This window comes from Camelus ferus, chromosome 14, assembly GCF_009834535.1.
Source record: "Camelus ferus isolate YT-003-E chromosome 14, BCGSAC_Cfer_1.0, whole genome shotgun sequence".
Lineage (NCBI taxonomy): Eukaryota > Metazoa > Chordata > Mammalia > Artiodactyla > Camelidae > Camelus > Camelus ferus.
Window position 1 is genome coordinate 6873897 of NC_045709.1, and position 15385 is coordinate 6889281.

The window sequence follows — 15385 nt, forward strand, 5'->3', positions numbered from 1 at the left end:
CCTGAGGCTGAGCTGGGGGGTAGGGCTCACACACGATAATTGGGCCCCTGGGGAAATCATGGTGGCCTTTGTCTCAGCTTCAGGATGACACTAGCCCCCTTATTCTGGGCCATCCAGAGAGCCCTGAAAATCCACCGGGTTGGCGCTGGGCTGACTTATTCAGTCTGATTTTGTGTCCCTGTTGGGCTCTTGAGGGTGGAGAAGGGGCATTCTTTGTGATCGCCCAACACATTGTTTTTGCCCTTCTTCCCAACTTTGGTTCAGTAATACACACGTTGCCTGCCTTGGGCTCCTGGTGGGATGGAGAGCACCCCTCAGCTGCACCTGCCGTACCGACCCCAGCCCCGGGCCTTTCTACCTGCAGACCGCCTGCCCTGCTGTGGTTTGTTGCTGACCCAAACCGGCCCTGTTGCTGTGGACCCTGCGCTACAGGAGTCCCCAAGGCAGGTCCACACGCCGGGCACACGCCACCCCACCGGGGTGCTCACGACTGGCAAAGGGGCCCTTTCAGCTTGATTCCAACACACTGTGTGTCCCCAGACTCTCCGCCAGGGACACAGCCTAGATAAGTTTTGAAAAGCCATCTGCGAAAGCCCAACAGGAATCCTTGGGAATTCAGGCACACCCTCAGGAAACTCCTTTTGGTTGTCACTGAAGGGGAATGTAGGACCTGATAGAACAGGGGTCTAGAGGGACCGGGTGGCAGAGCCTCCGTGTAAGATGCTCGGAGTACGAGCCTACCTCCGTGGACAAGAAGAGTCCGGCTCTGGCCCTGATAGCTTAGCAAAGCCCCATCATTTGTGATTGCCATGTTTTAATAGGCGTTATTGAATAATATACAGTGAGTTTGAGGGGAAAAAAAGAAGTAGGTGTTTCTCAGGAGAAGAAGGAGACTCAGGAGTCCTGAATAGAGAACAGCTGTGTTCAGAAGCATTCACTTCAACGTGATAATTAACCTTATTAACATCAATGGGCACTGTCTGCATGTCAGGACAAGGGCAGTAAATAGGCAGTAACAGCCATAACTGGGGCAGAATGAGGAGCAAAAGCGTTATTCCTAATTAACTTTTCCTTTGGGGATTTCTGTCAACCTCTACCTTTGTTCTAGTGAGATCGTTATCCTCCCCTGAACTCGGTCTGTGGGAGGCAGGGGAGGTGTCAGGCCAGGTTCCTGAGTGCTGGCCCTGTTGTCCAGGACCTGCGCCTTGCCCCCGTCCCCTCATCTGTGTGACGGGGACATAAGACTCATCTTCAGATGGCTCAGAGGACCGGTGCTGATGTAGGTGAGTGCCGGGCGCCCAGCACCCCCTGAAGTGGAGGGTCTCTCTCCTGGACTGATTAAGGAAAAATCTTAATTCTTCCCCATCTAACCAATGCCTCTCCTCTAATATTTTTCTTGGTGGAAGCAGTTCCTGAGTTCGGGCTAGATGTCTGAACCTTGTGTGTTTGCCCCGCAGGGCAGGACCCGCGTTATCAAGGAGGGAAGGGGGAGAGGCCATAGGCGCTAGCCTGGCGCCAGCTCTGAGAAGAGAAGCACACTGATGAAACTCAGCCGTCTGTCACCTCCTCCACCCTCATGGTGTGGATTCCTCATTATCCGCCACAGGTGGGTCCAGGGTGGGCTGCTCTGGCAGTTGCTATGGGCACCAGCCTATAATCTGTCCCAGAGCCACTCAAAGTGTGGTCCAGAAGCTGCTGCCCGGAGCTTGTGAGAAATGCGGAATCTCAGACCAACTGAGTCAGAATTTGCACTTTCACAAGATTCCTGGGTGATGCTCTGTACATTGAGTCTGAGCAGCACCACTCCAAACCATTCCACCCCCGGAAATCGAATAAGCTGAAGAAGATTCTATAGTCCAGAGTTTGAAAGAGTTTGTTTGCTAAGCCACCTGTGTGGGTAACCCTGATCCTCCCCGCTCCTGCTCCCCAAGCTAAGACAGCGGATCTTCGTCCCTGCATTGTTTCTCATAGGATGGGTCTGGCTAATCGCCGAACTTTTGTGGAGTGATTTGTGCAGGTTGAGATTCTGCCACCAAAAGGACTCTCCCCTGTCCTTCCCCCTAACAGAGTTCAACTAACCCTTCCTAAATACAAATTTAAGCAGGCTTTCAGGGGACTCCAATTTATTCCCTACTAAGGTGCCATCGACCGAGTTTGGAGGGGCCCATGCATCCCAGTCAAGCCCTGCTGCCCAGACTTCAGAGAACCCAGCAACCGACCGACGGGATCCTCTTTAAAAGTGGGCATCCCTGTACAGAGCTTGAGTAGAAAGATGGACTTCTGGTTTGTTCCCAGGTCATTTTGTCCCGCTGCAGAGATCCTCTGTTTCTTATCCTGTCTCTCGTCTTCAGTTAAGGACAGGGAAGCACATCCAGATTCAGGGACTGTGTGCCCGGCATGTCTCTAGGTCCTCTCTAGGACTTGGCACCAGCTGGACCAGCAAGGCACCCGCCCACCCAGGGCACCAGGACACTCTGCAGGGAGGAGATACCTTTGAATAGACTATGTGGGACTCTCACCATTTCCTGCCTTTTGCTGTTCTTCAGTGGGAATATATACAGAAAACTGAATTGGAAGAATGATTAATAGAATGTTGTGTGGTGAGCGAGTCCAGACCTGGATCCCTGAGGGAATCCGTTCAGAAATCACCTCCTAAACGTCTGGGGAGACCTGGGTGGAGATCGCGTATTTTAGAGGAAGAGGCTCCTCTGATTTTCAGCAGTTAGACGCCTGTAGCCTATGGTCAGCACATGCCCGATTCCCCTGTTTTGTTCATATTTCAGGGTTTAAGTTCTGAGAGGGTGTGATGGGTTTGTCCATGGTTATATCCTGCCCAGTATACAGTAGGTATACAATAAATATTAGTAGGTGTACAGTAAACATCATGGAATAAACTGAGTGTGGATAATCCATTATCTTCCTTCCTAATTCCAGTGGTAAATATTATTTCCTCTCCTTTGAAAATTCAATTTTGATTCAAAATTAAAAGCATTTTACTCTTTGGCCCAGTTTCCTACCTGAACCTTGAACCTTGACAGGGTTATAGAAATAATGCCTTGGCCTCTGGCCTTAACTGAGGCCACGCTCATCTAAGATAGTCAAAAGAGGGCTCTCTTTGGCCCAGGGTGGGCTAGTTCTGTGCTGCTTATCTTCTCGTAGGGGGATTTGTAGCTTCTGCCAGTCATTTAAAAGCATCATCAATTATGAAATTAAAGTGTTACCTGGCGAGTCAGGCTTCAAGGTGGTTAGCATCATTGTTGAGCCTCCTTTCTGTGTTTTTGATTTTAAAGGTGCTGTTAAAAGACAGAAGAGGGTGGCTATTAACAGTTTTAACCTTACACTTTACAGTGTGTTCTTATTGGACATTTAGGGTCTGAGGTTCTTTCCTGGCACCCAAGGCTGATCAGTAGAGGGGGAACGTGTGGGCTGGCGGGCACTGCTGACATATGCTGGCTGCTCCCTCTGCCTGCCTCCTCCTCCTTAACTTTGCTAACTTACTCTGGGACTGCAATCAACAATGCTGGGGAAATGTGGCCCCTCTGTGGCCTTCTTCTCTGGTCAGTTGGGTCCCCAGGATAGCAGGATGGCTGGGGATGAGGGGTGACCTTGGAGATATTCCTCCTTCTGTAGAGGGAGTAGCTATAGGAAGCATAGCGTCAAGGGCTTCAAGGCTGTGTAGACACATGATGGGGCATGTCTGTCCCTGTAGGAGATGGTGTTCTGTTGTCAGGGGTTCCCAGAGGGGTGCATACCGGGAGCTGGCTGGGCATGGATCCACTGAGTTACACCACAGGAGGCTACAGTGGGTTTTTTTTTTTTTAATTGAGAACTAGTTTGTACTTTGGGGAGCTTTCCAACCTTCTCCATGTGGCCAGCTGGCCTGAAGTAAACTACTCCACAGCTAGCACTTGCCCTCCCTCTGTTTATCCTCACCCACATTTCTACACGCTGTGTCTCCATGTGTACACATTTCTACACCAGCTCCCTTCTGATCAAGGCTGTCTCTTGGGAGTAAGATATACCCTCTCACCACTGTATCTGATCTTGAGTCTGAGGAGGATTTGACAGCAGTTTCACAAGTAAATAACAGACATTTATAGGTGCTTACTGTGCGCCAGGCACCAAGTCTTGAGGATCTCTACAAGCATGGTTGTAACGCGCTGTGTTAGAATTTCCCGGATACTTTGTTTATGACCCTGCTCTGTGCCTGGATGGGTCCACACCTGAGGCCATAAATAGTCTTTCTGGTCCCCCTGCAGAATGCTGCCTGCCATGAGCCCCGAGCATTCTCAGGGCCTTTAACATTCCTTCGGTGTCAGACCTGCCACTCTCTGTAGTAATAGGTTTCAGGGATTTATCTGGGTGTTTTTCCTCCATATTCAGTTCAAAGTGCTGTTTGTAGAATCCATGTAAAATGCTGTTTCTGGTGCACTGGGGTTGAACAGTCCCATAATAAAAAAGTGCATTAGAAATAGGAACCTGGTAGCCATGAAATCTGTTCTACCCTAGAGCTACTCTGATGTTTCAACATTCCTGTGCCTAATGATCCCCTGGGGATCTTGTTAAGGATGCAGGCAGGGACCCTGATAAAGACAGCCTGGGAATCTGCATCTTTACAGGCACTGGGTGATGAGGACGCAGGGTCCTGGACCCCGAGGAGCCACACCGCCAACACCTGCTCTCACCTCTGCTCACGCCTGGGGGCCCTCAGCCCCACACAGCCAGCACTTGAATTGCTTTTACCTTGATTGATTTTGTTTCTCCAACAAGTGGATATGTGGCTTCTGCCATGGGCTGAAAGCAGACGCTTTTTTGCACCCGTCATTCTTGGGAACCCCGAGTGTTCTGTCCCAACTGCTTTCCTTTGTGGCCAGGGCCCATCCCATCACGCCCAGATCGTTTTCCCAGGGTCACTGTCCTCTGCCTCCTCTTCTTGTGTTTTGAGCCCTTCTGCCTTCCTGGAGCCCCACATTTCGTGGATTCCCCCTGCACCTTCCCTCCCATCACTTCCTCTTACAACTCTTTACTCTTTCAGAGAAGTCTCTTCACGAGTCTCTTTGCTCCATTCCATTGGCCAGAAACGATCATGTATGTTCTGCCAGCAGATTTTGCCCAGTTACTGCCAACACTCTCCAAAAGATTGATTGTAAACCAGAGGCAGAAGGGAAAAGAAAAACCTTCATGAATTTTAGGAAATTGCTTACTTTTCCTTGTGTTTCAGTCTCTGCTGTAACCACCATCCCCTCATGTCACTGTGGGAGCCTGGGGCGTCTCATTGGCCCTGGCTTAGAGGCTCCAACACTGTCCAGACCTATGGTCCAGGCCACCAACATCACAGGATTTTATCAGTAGGTGTTACTATGGGTGACTAGACTTCTGCTAAACACTGAACATATGTTGGCTTTTAAGGAACTCAGTGCTGGAAAGAGACTTAGTGACAAAACATGCCCTTACAGACCAAATATAGAGAGCCCTATAAATTAGATACAGACTTGCCTGGCTTTATAAATTAAACTCAGAGACCAAAAGGATCATGAATGAACGGGGCAAATGAAACAATGATTTCTGGGGGCCTCTCACTGGAGGGGGGCCCCCAGGGGTATGAACAGGCTCTTGGGCCCTCCTTCCCACACCCCAGCCTCCTTCCAACTCCCTTCTCTCCCACATCCTTTCAAGCTTAACCTTAGCACTTCACAGACGATTACCCGGTAAATGACTTTCAGAATCCTGTTTATGAATGTTTAGATAAATGCTCAGATTTTTTCCAGCTGTCATGCTCACTGACTCTGAAATGCTTCCAGTTTTCCGGACTCTTTTGGAGAACACACGCTGACAAAAACCCCACATGAACCAATTTAGCCTGTAAAATACTTCTCATCCCATGCCAGGCAGCCTGCACCCCGGAACTCCTGGCAGGTGCAGGGCTGCCTCTGCCGCTGCATCCTCCCTCACAGGGTTTCTGGCTTCTGATTTCATTTAGCCACATTTGAGCTACAAAATTTAACAGGCTGGGATGGGGACAGGGGCGTGAAGTACCGGGGGGAAATCTGATTTACCGCTGCCATGACTACAGATGTGAAACGAATGTGTGAATCTGTGATGGATCAATCTCACTAAGGCTGGATTTAAATTATTAATCATGGCGAGAAAGGCTGTTCAGTGTTCCATTCCCGGGATCCTAGAGCGGGGGGCCTTTGGGCTTAATTGGGTAGAGGATTAAGAGCCTCAGTGCAATCTTGCCGAACTGTCTCCTGAGTCACTTCTAGTTGTGGCCACAAAATTCCCCGCTATGGATGGTCTGGGCTCATTCTGAACCAGGGCTGGCTTTGACTGAGACAGGGTCTGGGGTGGGCCTGAGTCCCCTTCACCGCCGTCCACCTGATTATTTGGATATGGCCTCTCCCCAGGGGACCAGTCCGTAATCTGGGAAGAAATGGCCTGTGTCCCTGAGAGAAAAGGGGCCTGTGTTCACGTAGAACAAGAACAGAAAGACTAAGGAAAGGACAGGGGGAGGTTGAGGAAGGTATTTGTTTTAGCACTTTGCTGACGCTCTTTCTCTGAGAGGGCTCTGGGACGGAGGAAGGGGGTCAGAGGGTCAGAGAGGAGCTTAAATTCTTACCCAGAAACTGACTTTAAGTGGCCTGGGAAGCAGTATACATCATCAGGTGACGGACAAGACTCCAGCCCCTGCGTTCCACATACACGGAGCGCCTGCGAGCCCACCCGTGCGGCGGACGTAGGGTGCCGTGCCCCTTACCGAGCTTGCTCTCATAGATCCATTCCGTCTGGGTGCTCTGGTCCTGCCAGTCCAGAAACTCCCAATTGTACTTCATGGAAGATGTAGATGGTATCGAATCACCACGAGGAGGCCTGCTGCTGGTGGGTTCAGAGATGGGAGCGGGGACCGCAAAGAAGGTGGGCACCCTAGGCATGCCAGCAGCAGAGGGGAGCGCAGGGGTCAGTCCACCTCCAGACAGGGGCCAGGTTAGGACCCCAGGGCTATGGCCACAAGGAGGTGGGGGTGGCGGCAGCTGCTCCCCAGCTCCCGAGGACTTCCACCCATCCCAGGTGGTGCTGTCACTAGGTTAGAGGGGACCAGCTGGTGGACCATGGAAAGTAGGTCTGTGTGCCATTCTGATTGCCAGCCACTTCTTCACTTGGAGTGAAAGGATCTGGGGCCCTTCAGAGGCCAGTGGGCCAGGCCTCTATAATGGTCAGCCTAACCTTCCAGACCACTCTCTGTCCTTGCAGGCTCATGACCCTGCTCATTCCAGGTGCACTTCCTGCCTCACAGCTGCCTCAGGCTGCGCAGAAGAAATAAGCAGCAGCTTAAAATTGAGCTCTGGGTTCTGTCCCCTCTTGCCTGCTCACTGCAAACACCACCATCTTCGAGAAAGGTTCCTGGGGGTCTGATGACAGGGCGTTGGGGGTCAGGTGCAGGGCCAGCTGTCTGGGAGCTCAGGATCCAAAGGGAAGAGCCAACACACCAACCTACCGAGTCCTTCCTCAGGGATCTCTGACTTCTAACTGGGGCGGGAAACTGTAATTTAGAGAAACGAGAGGGGTAGGGGGCTTTGACCCTGAAGTCATCTCACGTAAACTGGCCTAATTCTCAAACAAGTGTAAGAGAAAATTCCCAGCAGATAAGCCGGCAGTGACGATGGTTGGTAGAAAGAGCATGGACTTTGGTGGCAGGTGATCAGAGCTGAAATTGTAGCTGTCGCACTCCAGTCCCCATGAAAGGACTTGGAAAGTCAAAGCTGCTGACCAACACAGGGATTATACTTAAGGTCCTGGTGGGCTGGTCTAGTCACTTCTGTCTTCACGGACGTCCACTTGTCCAGCACCCTCCCTGTCACGCCTGCCCCAGACTGGGATGTGGCTGTGACCTCAGCACCCGGGAAGCGGGACCAGGCTTCTGGCTCATCAGGGCCAAACAGCGGTCCAGTGCCCTGTTGGCAGTGGCGGGAGTGATGCAGCGGGGAGCCCCTGGCCCTTGGTCCCGGGCCTGCTTCTGCAGCTGCTTTAGAGTAGGGAAGGGGCCTGGCGTGTGCCTGGGACCTTCATGGCCCGTGTGCACAAGTGGGAGAGGGGGCCTTCCTGTTTCCAAGGGACCCACAAAACCCTTGCCCAGAATCTGCTCCCCCCACCCCACCAGCAAACAAATACGAGTGTAACACTTCTTGCCCAAAGGGGTTTGTGGAGGGTTCGGGCTCTCAGCAACCTTGTGTGAGGACAGTCCAGGGCTTCTCTGAACATCCCGAGGCCCAGACCTGGACTCTCGGGAGTCAAGCCAAACTGCCTAGGGACAGAGTGGGTAAGGCTCCAGGGACTCTGTGATCGCCACGCTCCCTGCAGAGCCTGGGGAACAGGAAACTCCCTCAGCTGAAATACGAATAAAAAATTGGCCAGGTGCGTGTGTTTGGAATAAAGGTGACTAGGAATCATGATTTTCATTCTCCATGTGCTAAGTTTTACACATGGTGGCTCATGGGGTGCAGAACGGAGGATAACAGTGACCCACAGCCCTTATGGGGTGTGTCCTGTGCACTGGATGCTGCTCCACACGTGCCCCCTCGAGTTGGTACTCATTTAATTCTCACCACAGCCTGGGAGGCGGAAACTTACTTTCCCCACGTAACAGATGAGGAAACCGAGGCAGAAGGTTCAATGGCTGCCCTGTGGCACACAGTTGGCCAGGTGGAGCAGCTGAGATTCAGACCCAGGCAGCCTGGCCCCCAGGTCCCTGCTCTCCTTCATGACCTTCCTGGGGGTCACTTCACCGTTGGGCCCCTTCAGTGCCAAGTGGCTTACTTCTCCGTGAGTGTCGGTGTGGAGGTGAGGGGGACCTCAGGAAAACTAGTTCCTCTTACGGATTGCCTTAGTGGGGGTGATCCTGGCAGGTGCCTGTCGCTGAGCCCATGGGTCTCTACAGAGCTGAGCGCATAGAGGCTTCTGTCTGCAGCTGTGTCATTGACCATCTAGCATGTGCTAAGCCGTGTGGCAGGAGTTTCGTGAACACTCCCTGAATGATCGTTTAGAGCTCAGAAGTCTGCCTGATGGACGGAAGATGGCAGCTTCATTGTGGGCATTCATTCATCTCTTCACCACAGGTGCTGCCCAGGGAGGGCACTTTGCCATCTTTCCCCAGGTCAGCCTTCTCTCCAGAGTCAGCTGGCCCCTGCCTTTTCCTCTCTGGGTGCCCAGGGCTCTGATCCTGGGACTTGTCCCTCACCCTGTGAGTGGCTGAGTGGCAGAGGGAGCAGTATTGGGAGGTCCTTGGGTGTGACTTCCAGGAGACCCCCTACCCGAACCCCTCCTTTCTCAGGGGACCTGCTCCCCACAGCCCCTACCCCACCCTCACTCCCACTCTCCATCTTTGATGTTGCAAAGCCTCCTGAAACATCATCCCTAAGCATGGATTTTCACCTGATTTATCAAAAAAAAAAAATCAAAAACTATTACCTTGCTTTAAGATCAGGCGGGGTTTGCGATGAATGAGCCTTGAATTCTGTTGGAAGAAAGAACAGAAAGACAATGTTGGGGTAAAAAGGGAAAGAATCATTCTTTCTATTAGAAAATCTGTTGTTAAATATGTGATGCTGGGATTGGGGTGGCCCTGATTTACAGAATTTTTCTATTTTTGCTTTTCTTTAGTGTTGTCTCTCTTAATGGTATCCTTTAGAAATTATGAGGCTGAAATTTTATAAAATCAGAAAAAACTTGAGAAGATAATTTTCATGAAATCGTGGATTTTGGACACTCAAATTTGCTGTGTTACTATTTTGTGTTATCACAGAGGCCTGCCTGTCACAGGATGAAAGATATCTATCTGTATAGGAGAGGTGGCTGAGGTTCAGAGAATATAAATATTTTTAAAATTATTTTTAATTTTAAAGACTACTTGTGTCATTTAATCACCTGACTGTTGACCTTGAATGATATGACATCAAGAATTTCATGTATAATTGAAATAAAATATACTATCACTTCTAGTACTAGAGAATGGCATAGTAAAAGCAGTAAAGAAATGAGAATCAGAAAATTTGAATTTGAAAAAAAAAAGAAAATTTGAGTTTGAAACTTAAATGTTCAACACTTACACTTATCCATAGTTAACCCATGAGACATACTATTATTGAGGACTATTAGTTGGCTGTTAAAATGATGCCTACAAAAATTAAGCAACACAGGCAAATATTGAAGTCATAATACTAAGTTACAAAAGTAAAACCCAAACTTGTATATACAGCATGTTTAAAATGATCCAGCAAAACAAGGACCACCCACCACCAGACATGCAAAAAATAAAGGCAGGAGGGACACAGTAAAAATTGCTAAAATGTGAATCAGCTTTGTATCTGGGTATTAACAGGTTGGGAGATATTTTTCTATTTTCTGCTTTTCAAATTTCCCATTAAAAATGAACAAAAGTAGATGTTGTTTCTTTTTATGTTACTCTTCTACAATTGAAATATGCATATAATTTAGCAAATACCAGAAACAAAAGATAAAAGAGGAAGGAAAGGACAAAGAAAGAAGTGATTAGAATAGAAAGATGACAAGGCTTGGAAGCCTGTCCTGGCTCCTCTAATTATTTTCCGTGACCTTGGACAAGTCACATACTGGCTCTCAAACTCCAGGATCTTCATTTGTGAAGTGAGGGGTAAAGAGTGGCTGGAGGATTAAAGGAGACAAAGATTGTGAAACATCCACCATACACACCCTGTGCCACTGGCCTGTGCTCCTGACCTTCAGGACAAGACGTGCACAGAAAATGATGCTGTCTGTACAGGAGCAGAGTGGAGGCTGGGGGCGATCGGTCTTGGGGCTCAACATCTTCCCCCGATAGTGGCCAACTCAAGGCACCCTGATGGGAAGCTCTCCCACAGTCTGTGAGCTTTCCTGCTTGATGAGTTGTCTGGCTCACCCATCTCTGCCTTATCAGCATGTCTCAAAACTATCTTTTTAAAGACACAGAACTGCCAGGTTCCCTGTTTGGAAATGATCCTTGGTACACCACTTCTCAACTGGAAATGGCATCCAAATTATAGCATTTAGGCCAAACAGCATTTGGAGCCACCAAAGAGGAGCTAGCAAGGGTAAAGAAAATCAAATCCAGCCAATTATGTGGCTCAAAGTACCATTTAGTAAAAATATTATGAATCAGAAGTAATATACTGTGACACCTCTCTGGCATTATTTGCCACAGAGCAGAATTCATCTTTAGGAAGGTCTTGGATTCTGAGAAAACAAAAAAGACCTTATGGGGTGGTTTCCGCTTCTGTGACAGCAGGACAGAAATATAGCTAGGACGTCTTCTTTCTAGAGCCTTCCTGGACCTTGTAAGATCAGAAGAGCATTTTCACACCTTACCATTGCATGGTCTGGGAGAGCTTTCAAAGTGTCTTCAGAATGTTCTTTCATTTCATTGTCACAACCACCAGGTATTTTTTCACATGGGGAAGTGAAACTTGGAGAAAGTAAGTGACATGCCTGAGGTCAACCCTCCCCCCCCCCACCCCGTGCTGGATCTTCTGACTCTGACACCAGAGGGTTTATACCCATGTTTCACAAAAATGATTTGGGACCTCCTGGGTTCAAGTCCGGGAAGACCCGTCATATGTAATTAGTGATTATTCAGTAGCAATCAAAGCTGTGTTTATATTCAAGTTGCTCCTCTAATATTACTGGATTTCCTCACAAACCATGGAGAAAATCATCCCTTTAAAGAAGAGAGGGGATGGAGGGTGTCAGTCTGACGCTACTTTGGTTTGTCCAGGACAGTGGGAGGCTCTGAAACTGACCTGCCTGCAGAGTAGCTGGGTGGGAGCATAGATTCCTCCCACACCCTAGTTCATTGCATCTTCTCTTGTCTTTTTGTTACGTCCGTTTCACAAAGGATGGAAATGTGGCCAGGGGAATGTAATCCACCCTTCACAAGTCAATGGTAAGGGAATAATAAAATATAATGACAATAATAATAATAGTAATAGTAGCTGACACTTACATAGGCTTAAAATGCTGTATGCCTGGCATACCGCATAATACTTTGCATAGTTTAACCCCTTCAGTCCTCACAAACATACAGTAAGGTAGGTCTACTGTCATCCCTAATTTACAGCCAAGAAAACTAAGACACAGAGAGGTAAAGTGACTTGCCTAAGCTCATGTAACTAATAAGTGGGAGAGAGTGGCATTCAAACCTGCGCAGTTGAGCTCTTGAGAGAGGAAGAAAAAAATGCTCTTTGTGGCAGATTCATATCTGCCACAAAATAGACAACTAAATGGCATGCATGCTCCTTCCTCCTCTCCTGATCCTGTGGCAGACATCACTAGTGGATCATGGCACTCTTTCCTGCTGAGCCCAAAGTGGGGCTCAGAATCCTTCTCACTACAGTGCCTCACCACTAGCCTCTAACAATTAATCCTTCAGCATAAGAGAGGGAAGCCCATTTGTCATTTCTAGGGCTCATTTTATAGGTACCAATTCATTCATAAAGCTGTTTTTAAAAATACATGCGGGTGTGTGCATGCATGTGTGTGTATATACATGCCTGGCTTTGTGAAATGAATGAAATTGAACTTGATTCAATTTGCATTTACTGAGCATCTGTTATGAGTCAGGAATGCACTTTTGTTAGGCTCTGAGGTTCAAAACAAGAGATAAACAAAATTATATCTTAAAGGGATTGGGAGGAAATTCTACATAAAGAAATCTTGATGTACACTCTTTTGAAAATTTAAGATCCTCTTGTAAACCCCTTCTTAACCTGTTTTGTATAGTCTGGCTTGGTACCTTGGGTTTTTGTAGACCGAGACGTGCTTCCATGTGCCTTTAAAGGTATTTTAGTATTCCCTTCCAGTTTTTTCAGTGCTTCTCCAATTTTGGCTAGCAGGGCATTTATTTTCAAAGCTTTTGCTTTATACACATTTCCATTCACTTGACAGCATTGTATTTGTCCTACTCTAGTGGGTAATATATTTACGAAGATCTGACGCATAGCAGGGACATGTTAAGAATGCTTGATTCATACTGTGCAAAAGAAATGGCTTGAATGCTATTTTCCAGTATTAAAATTACACTTGGTACTCGAACAGCAGGGACATTAACAATTCTGAGAGGGAGCTTCATGGTAGAGGCACACAGAAAAGAGAATCTCCCAGCAGTGGAGGAATTACCTTCCCCATGTACTAACTGAAATTTCGTGAGGGTAGAAGGAATCTAGGATGATAAAACTGAATTGATGGACAGGACGTAAAGGTAAAATGCCTGTGGCTGTTGAACTACCCCTACCCCCACCCCCCACCTTTTAGGATGTTCGTTGTGTGCAATCACTTTGGGATTTAAAAATTCAAGCTGCCTGAGATGCTTGCAGTTGGTAACAGAACAGGGTCCAGAAAAATAGTTCTATTTCTAGGTCACCATTACAATGATGCAGATGACCTGGATTAACTTTCTGTTTCTGGTTGGATATAGCCATGCAGTCATAACATTAAGGGAAGACACTGTGTGGGCCTGTGAATAAATGCATATGGCTAATGCCACTTGGAGCAACAGCACAGGCAGGGAGGCCACTGTCAAATAATAAAACCCAACTTAAAGAAAAGTTGCCAATTGCAGAAACAGTATTGAAAAAATGTCAGCCCTAGGATGAGAGAAATCACTCCAAAGTTAAGTACCCATCAGCAGCGTGGGATGAGCGGGCACTCTGGGAAGCATTCTAGTCTCTGTTGACATAGCAACAGATCACGGGAATGTATTTGAGGAAATAATTAGAGGTCATTAAAAAATTTAGCTGTAAGGATGTTTATCAAAGAGCTGTTTAAAAAAGTAACACAAATATCAAGCAATAAATGATCAATCATAGGAAATCAATTAAAAATATTATGGTTTGAAAATACAGTGTGATGCAGCCACTCAAATGATTTGTAGAAGATTTTACAGCATGAATGATACTCATGTAAGTGTGTAGTATTTATAATTATAATATATAAATATAGAAATAATTTTATATTTATGTATTATACAAATAATGTATCTTAAAAGGCAAGTTACAAGCACTAGGTAGAGTCTGGGGATATTACTACCAAAGTGCGAAAACATCATCTCTGGATGAGAGTGATTTTTGCTTTCTTCTTTTTCCATCTATACAGTTTCTCAAACGTCCACCATGCACTCGTATTACTTGTGCAATAAGGATAGGAAAAGATACAAAGGAGGGGGTGTTTTTTGTTTGCCTTGTTTTGGTTTTTTATGAACAAGCACGTCTCCTTCTTCAGGGCTCCCTGTCTGCTCTGCTGGCACAGTGCTCTGGGGCACAGCTGTGAGGTAGGGCATGAAACTTGGTCAGCGGTGGTTAACGAGGCAGTCAGCGTGGTGGGTAGGACTGATCATTTGAGCTTTGGCTGTATCTCAAATCTGTTCTTTTTTCCTAGGCATTGTGGTGCTCTAGCTAGCATCTAGGGGACATCCTTCCCAGATACTCACTGTCTACCAGAAAGTTTTCATACAGATCCTCTCTCCCTTCCAGATGCTTTTCCTTCTGTAGATACTTTTCCTCCTTCAGATGCTCCTGTTCATGCAGATATTTCTTTCCTTTCAGATACTTTTCCTCCTCCTCCTCCTCCAGGTGCTGGTCTTCCTCCAGAGACTTTTTGTCTTTAGGAAATAAAGATTCTTCAGATGAACTCTTCTCATTTCCCTCAGTATCCTCTTCCTCTGAAGCTAAGGTCTGGGTGGGATGGTGGAAAACTGTGGGAGAGTGAGGAGGTGATGTTTCCGATGGGCTGTGATTTTCAGCAGACATGCTGGGGAGGCATTAAGCAGCTGAAAGCCTTCTGCAGCAGGCAGCTCACTTTGTTATCCTGGGAACCAAGAAAGGAGTAAAACCCCATTAGTCAGGAATTGCCTACTGCATATTGTCCCCTCATTTCATCCAGTGCTCTTTGGATGGCCCTTTGAGTGTGCAGATCAGTACCTGGTGGTCCATGAAAAGGCACAAAAAAAGGAGCCTGAGGTTTTACCCCCGAGGAGCTGGTTGGAGAGACCACACCTGAAGACAGTGCCTTTGAAATGCAGCACTATATACAATAGCCAAGACATGGAAGCAACCTTAATGTCCATCAACAGGTGACTGGATAAAGAAGTTGTGGTATATGTATACAATGGAATACTACTCAGCCATAAAAAAGAATAAAATAATGCCATTTGCATGGATGGACCTGGAGATCGTCATTCTAAGTGAAGTAAGCCAGAGAGAGAAAGAAAAATATCATATTAAATGACTGCACAGTAAGAAGTAAATGAGGAAGGCTGGCTGGAAAATGAAGGCATGATTGGTATTTAGTGGTACAATCATTAGAGAAGACTTTCATTTAGTCA

At 47.4% G+C, this 15385-nt stretch overlaps 1 protein-coding gene across 1 annotated transcript in view; it reads right to left on the minus strand.

Annotated features, from left to right (window-relative positions):
* Positions 1 to 14810, minus strand: part of ERICH6B (glutamate rich 6B) — a 39351-nt gene extending 24541 nt beyond the window's left edge. Inside the window, exons 1-3 of the mRNA XM_014561454.1 lie at positions 14492 to 14810; positions 7890 to 8061; positions 6758 to 6924 (exon numbers count right to left, since the gene is read on the minus strand). Coding sequence (XP_014416940.1) covers positions 6758 to 6924; positions 7890 to 8061; positions 14492 to 14810 — 658 coding nt within the window. The remainder of the gene's footprint in view (positions 1 to 6757; positions 6925 to 7889; positions 8062 to 14491) is intronic.
* Between the last annotated feature and the right edge of the window lie 575 nt (positions 14811 to 15385).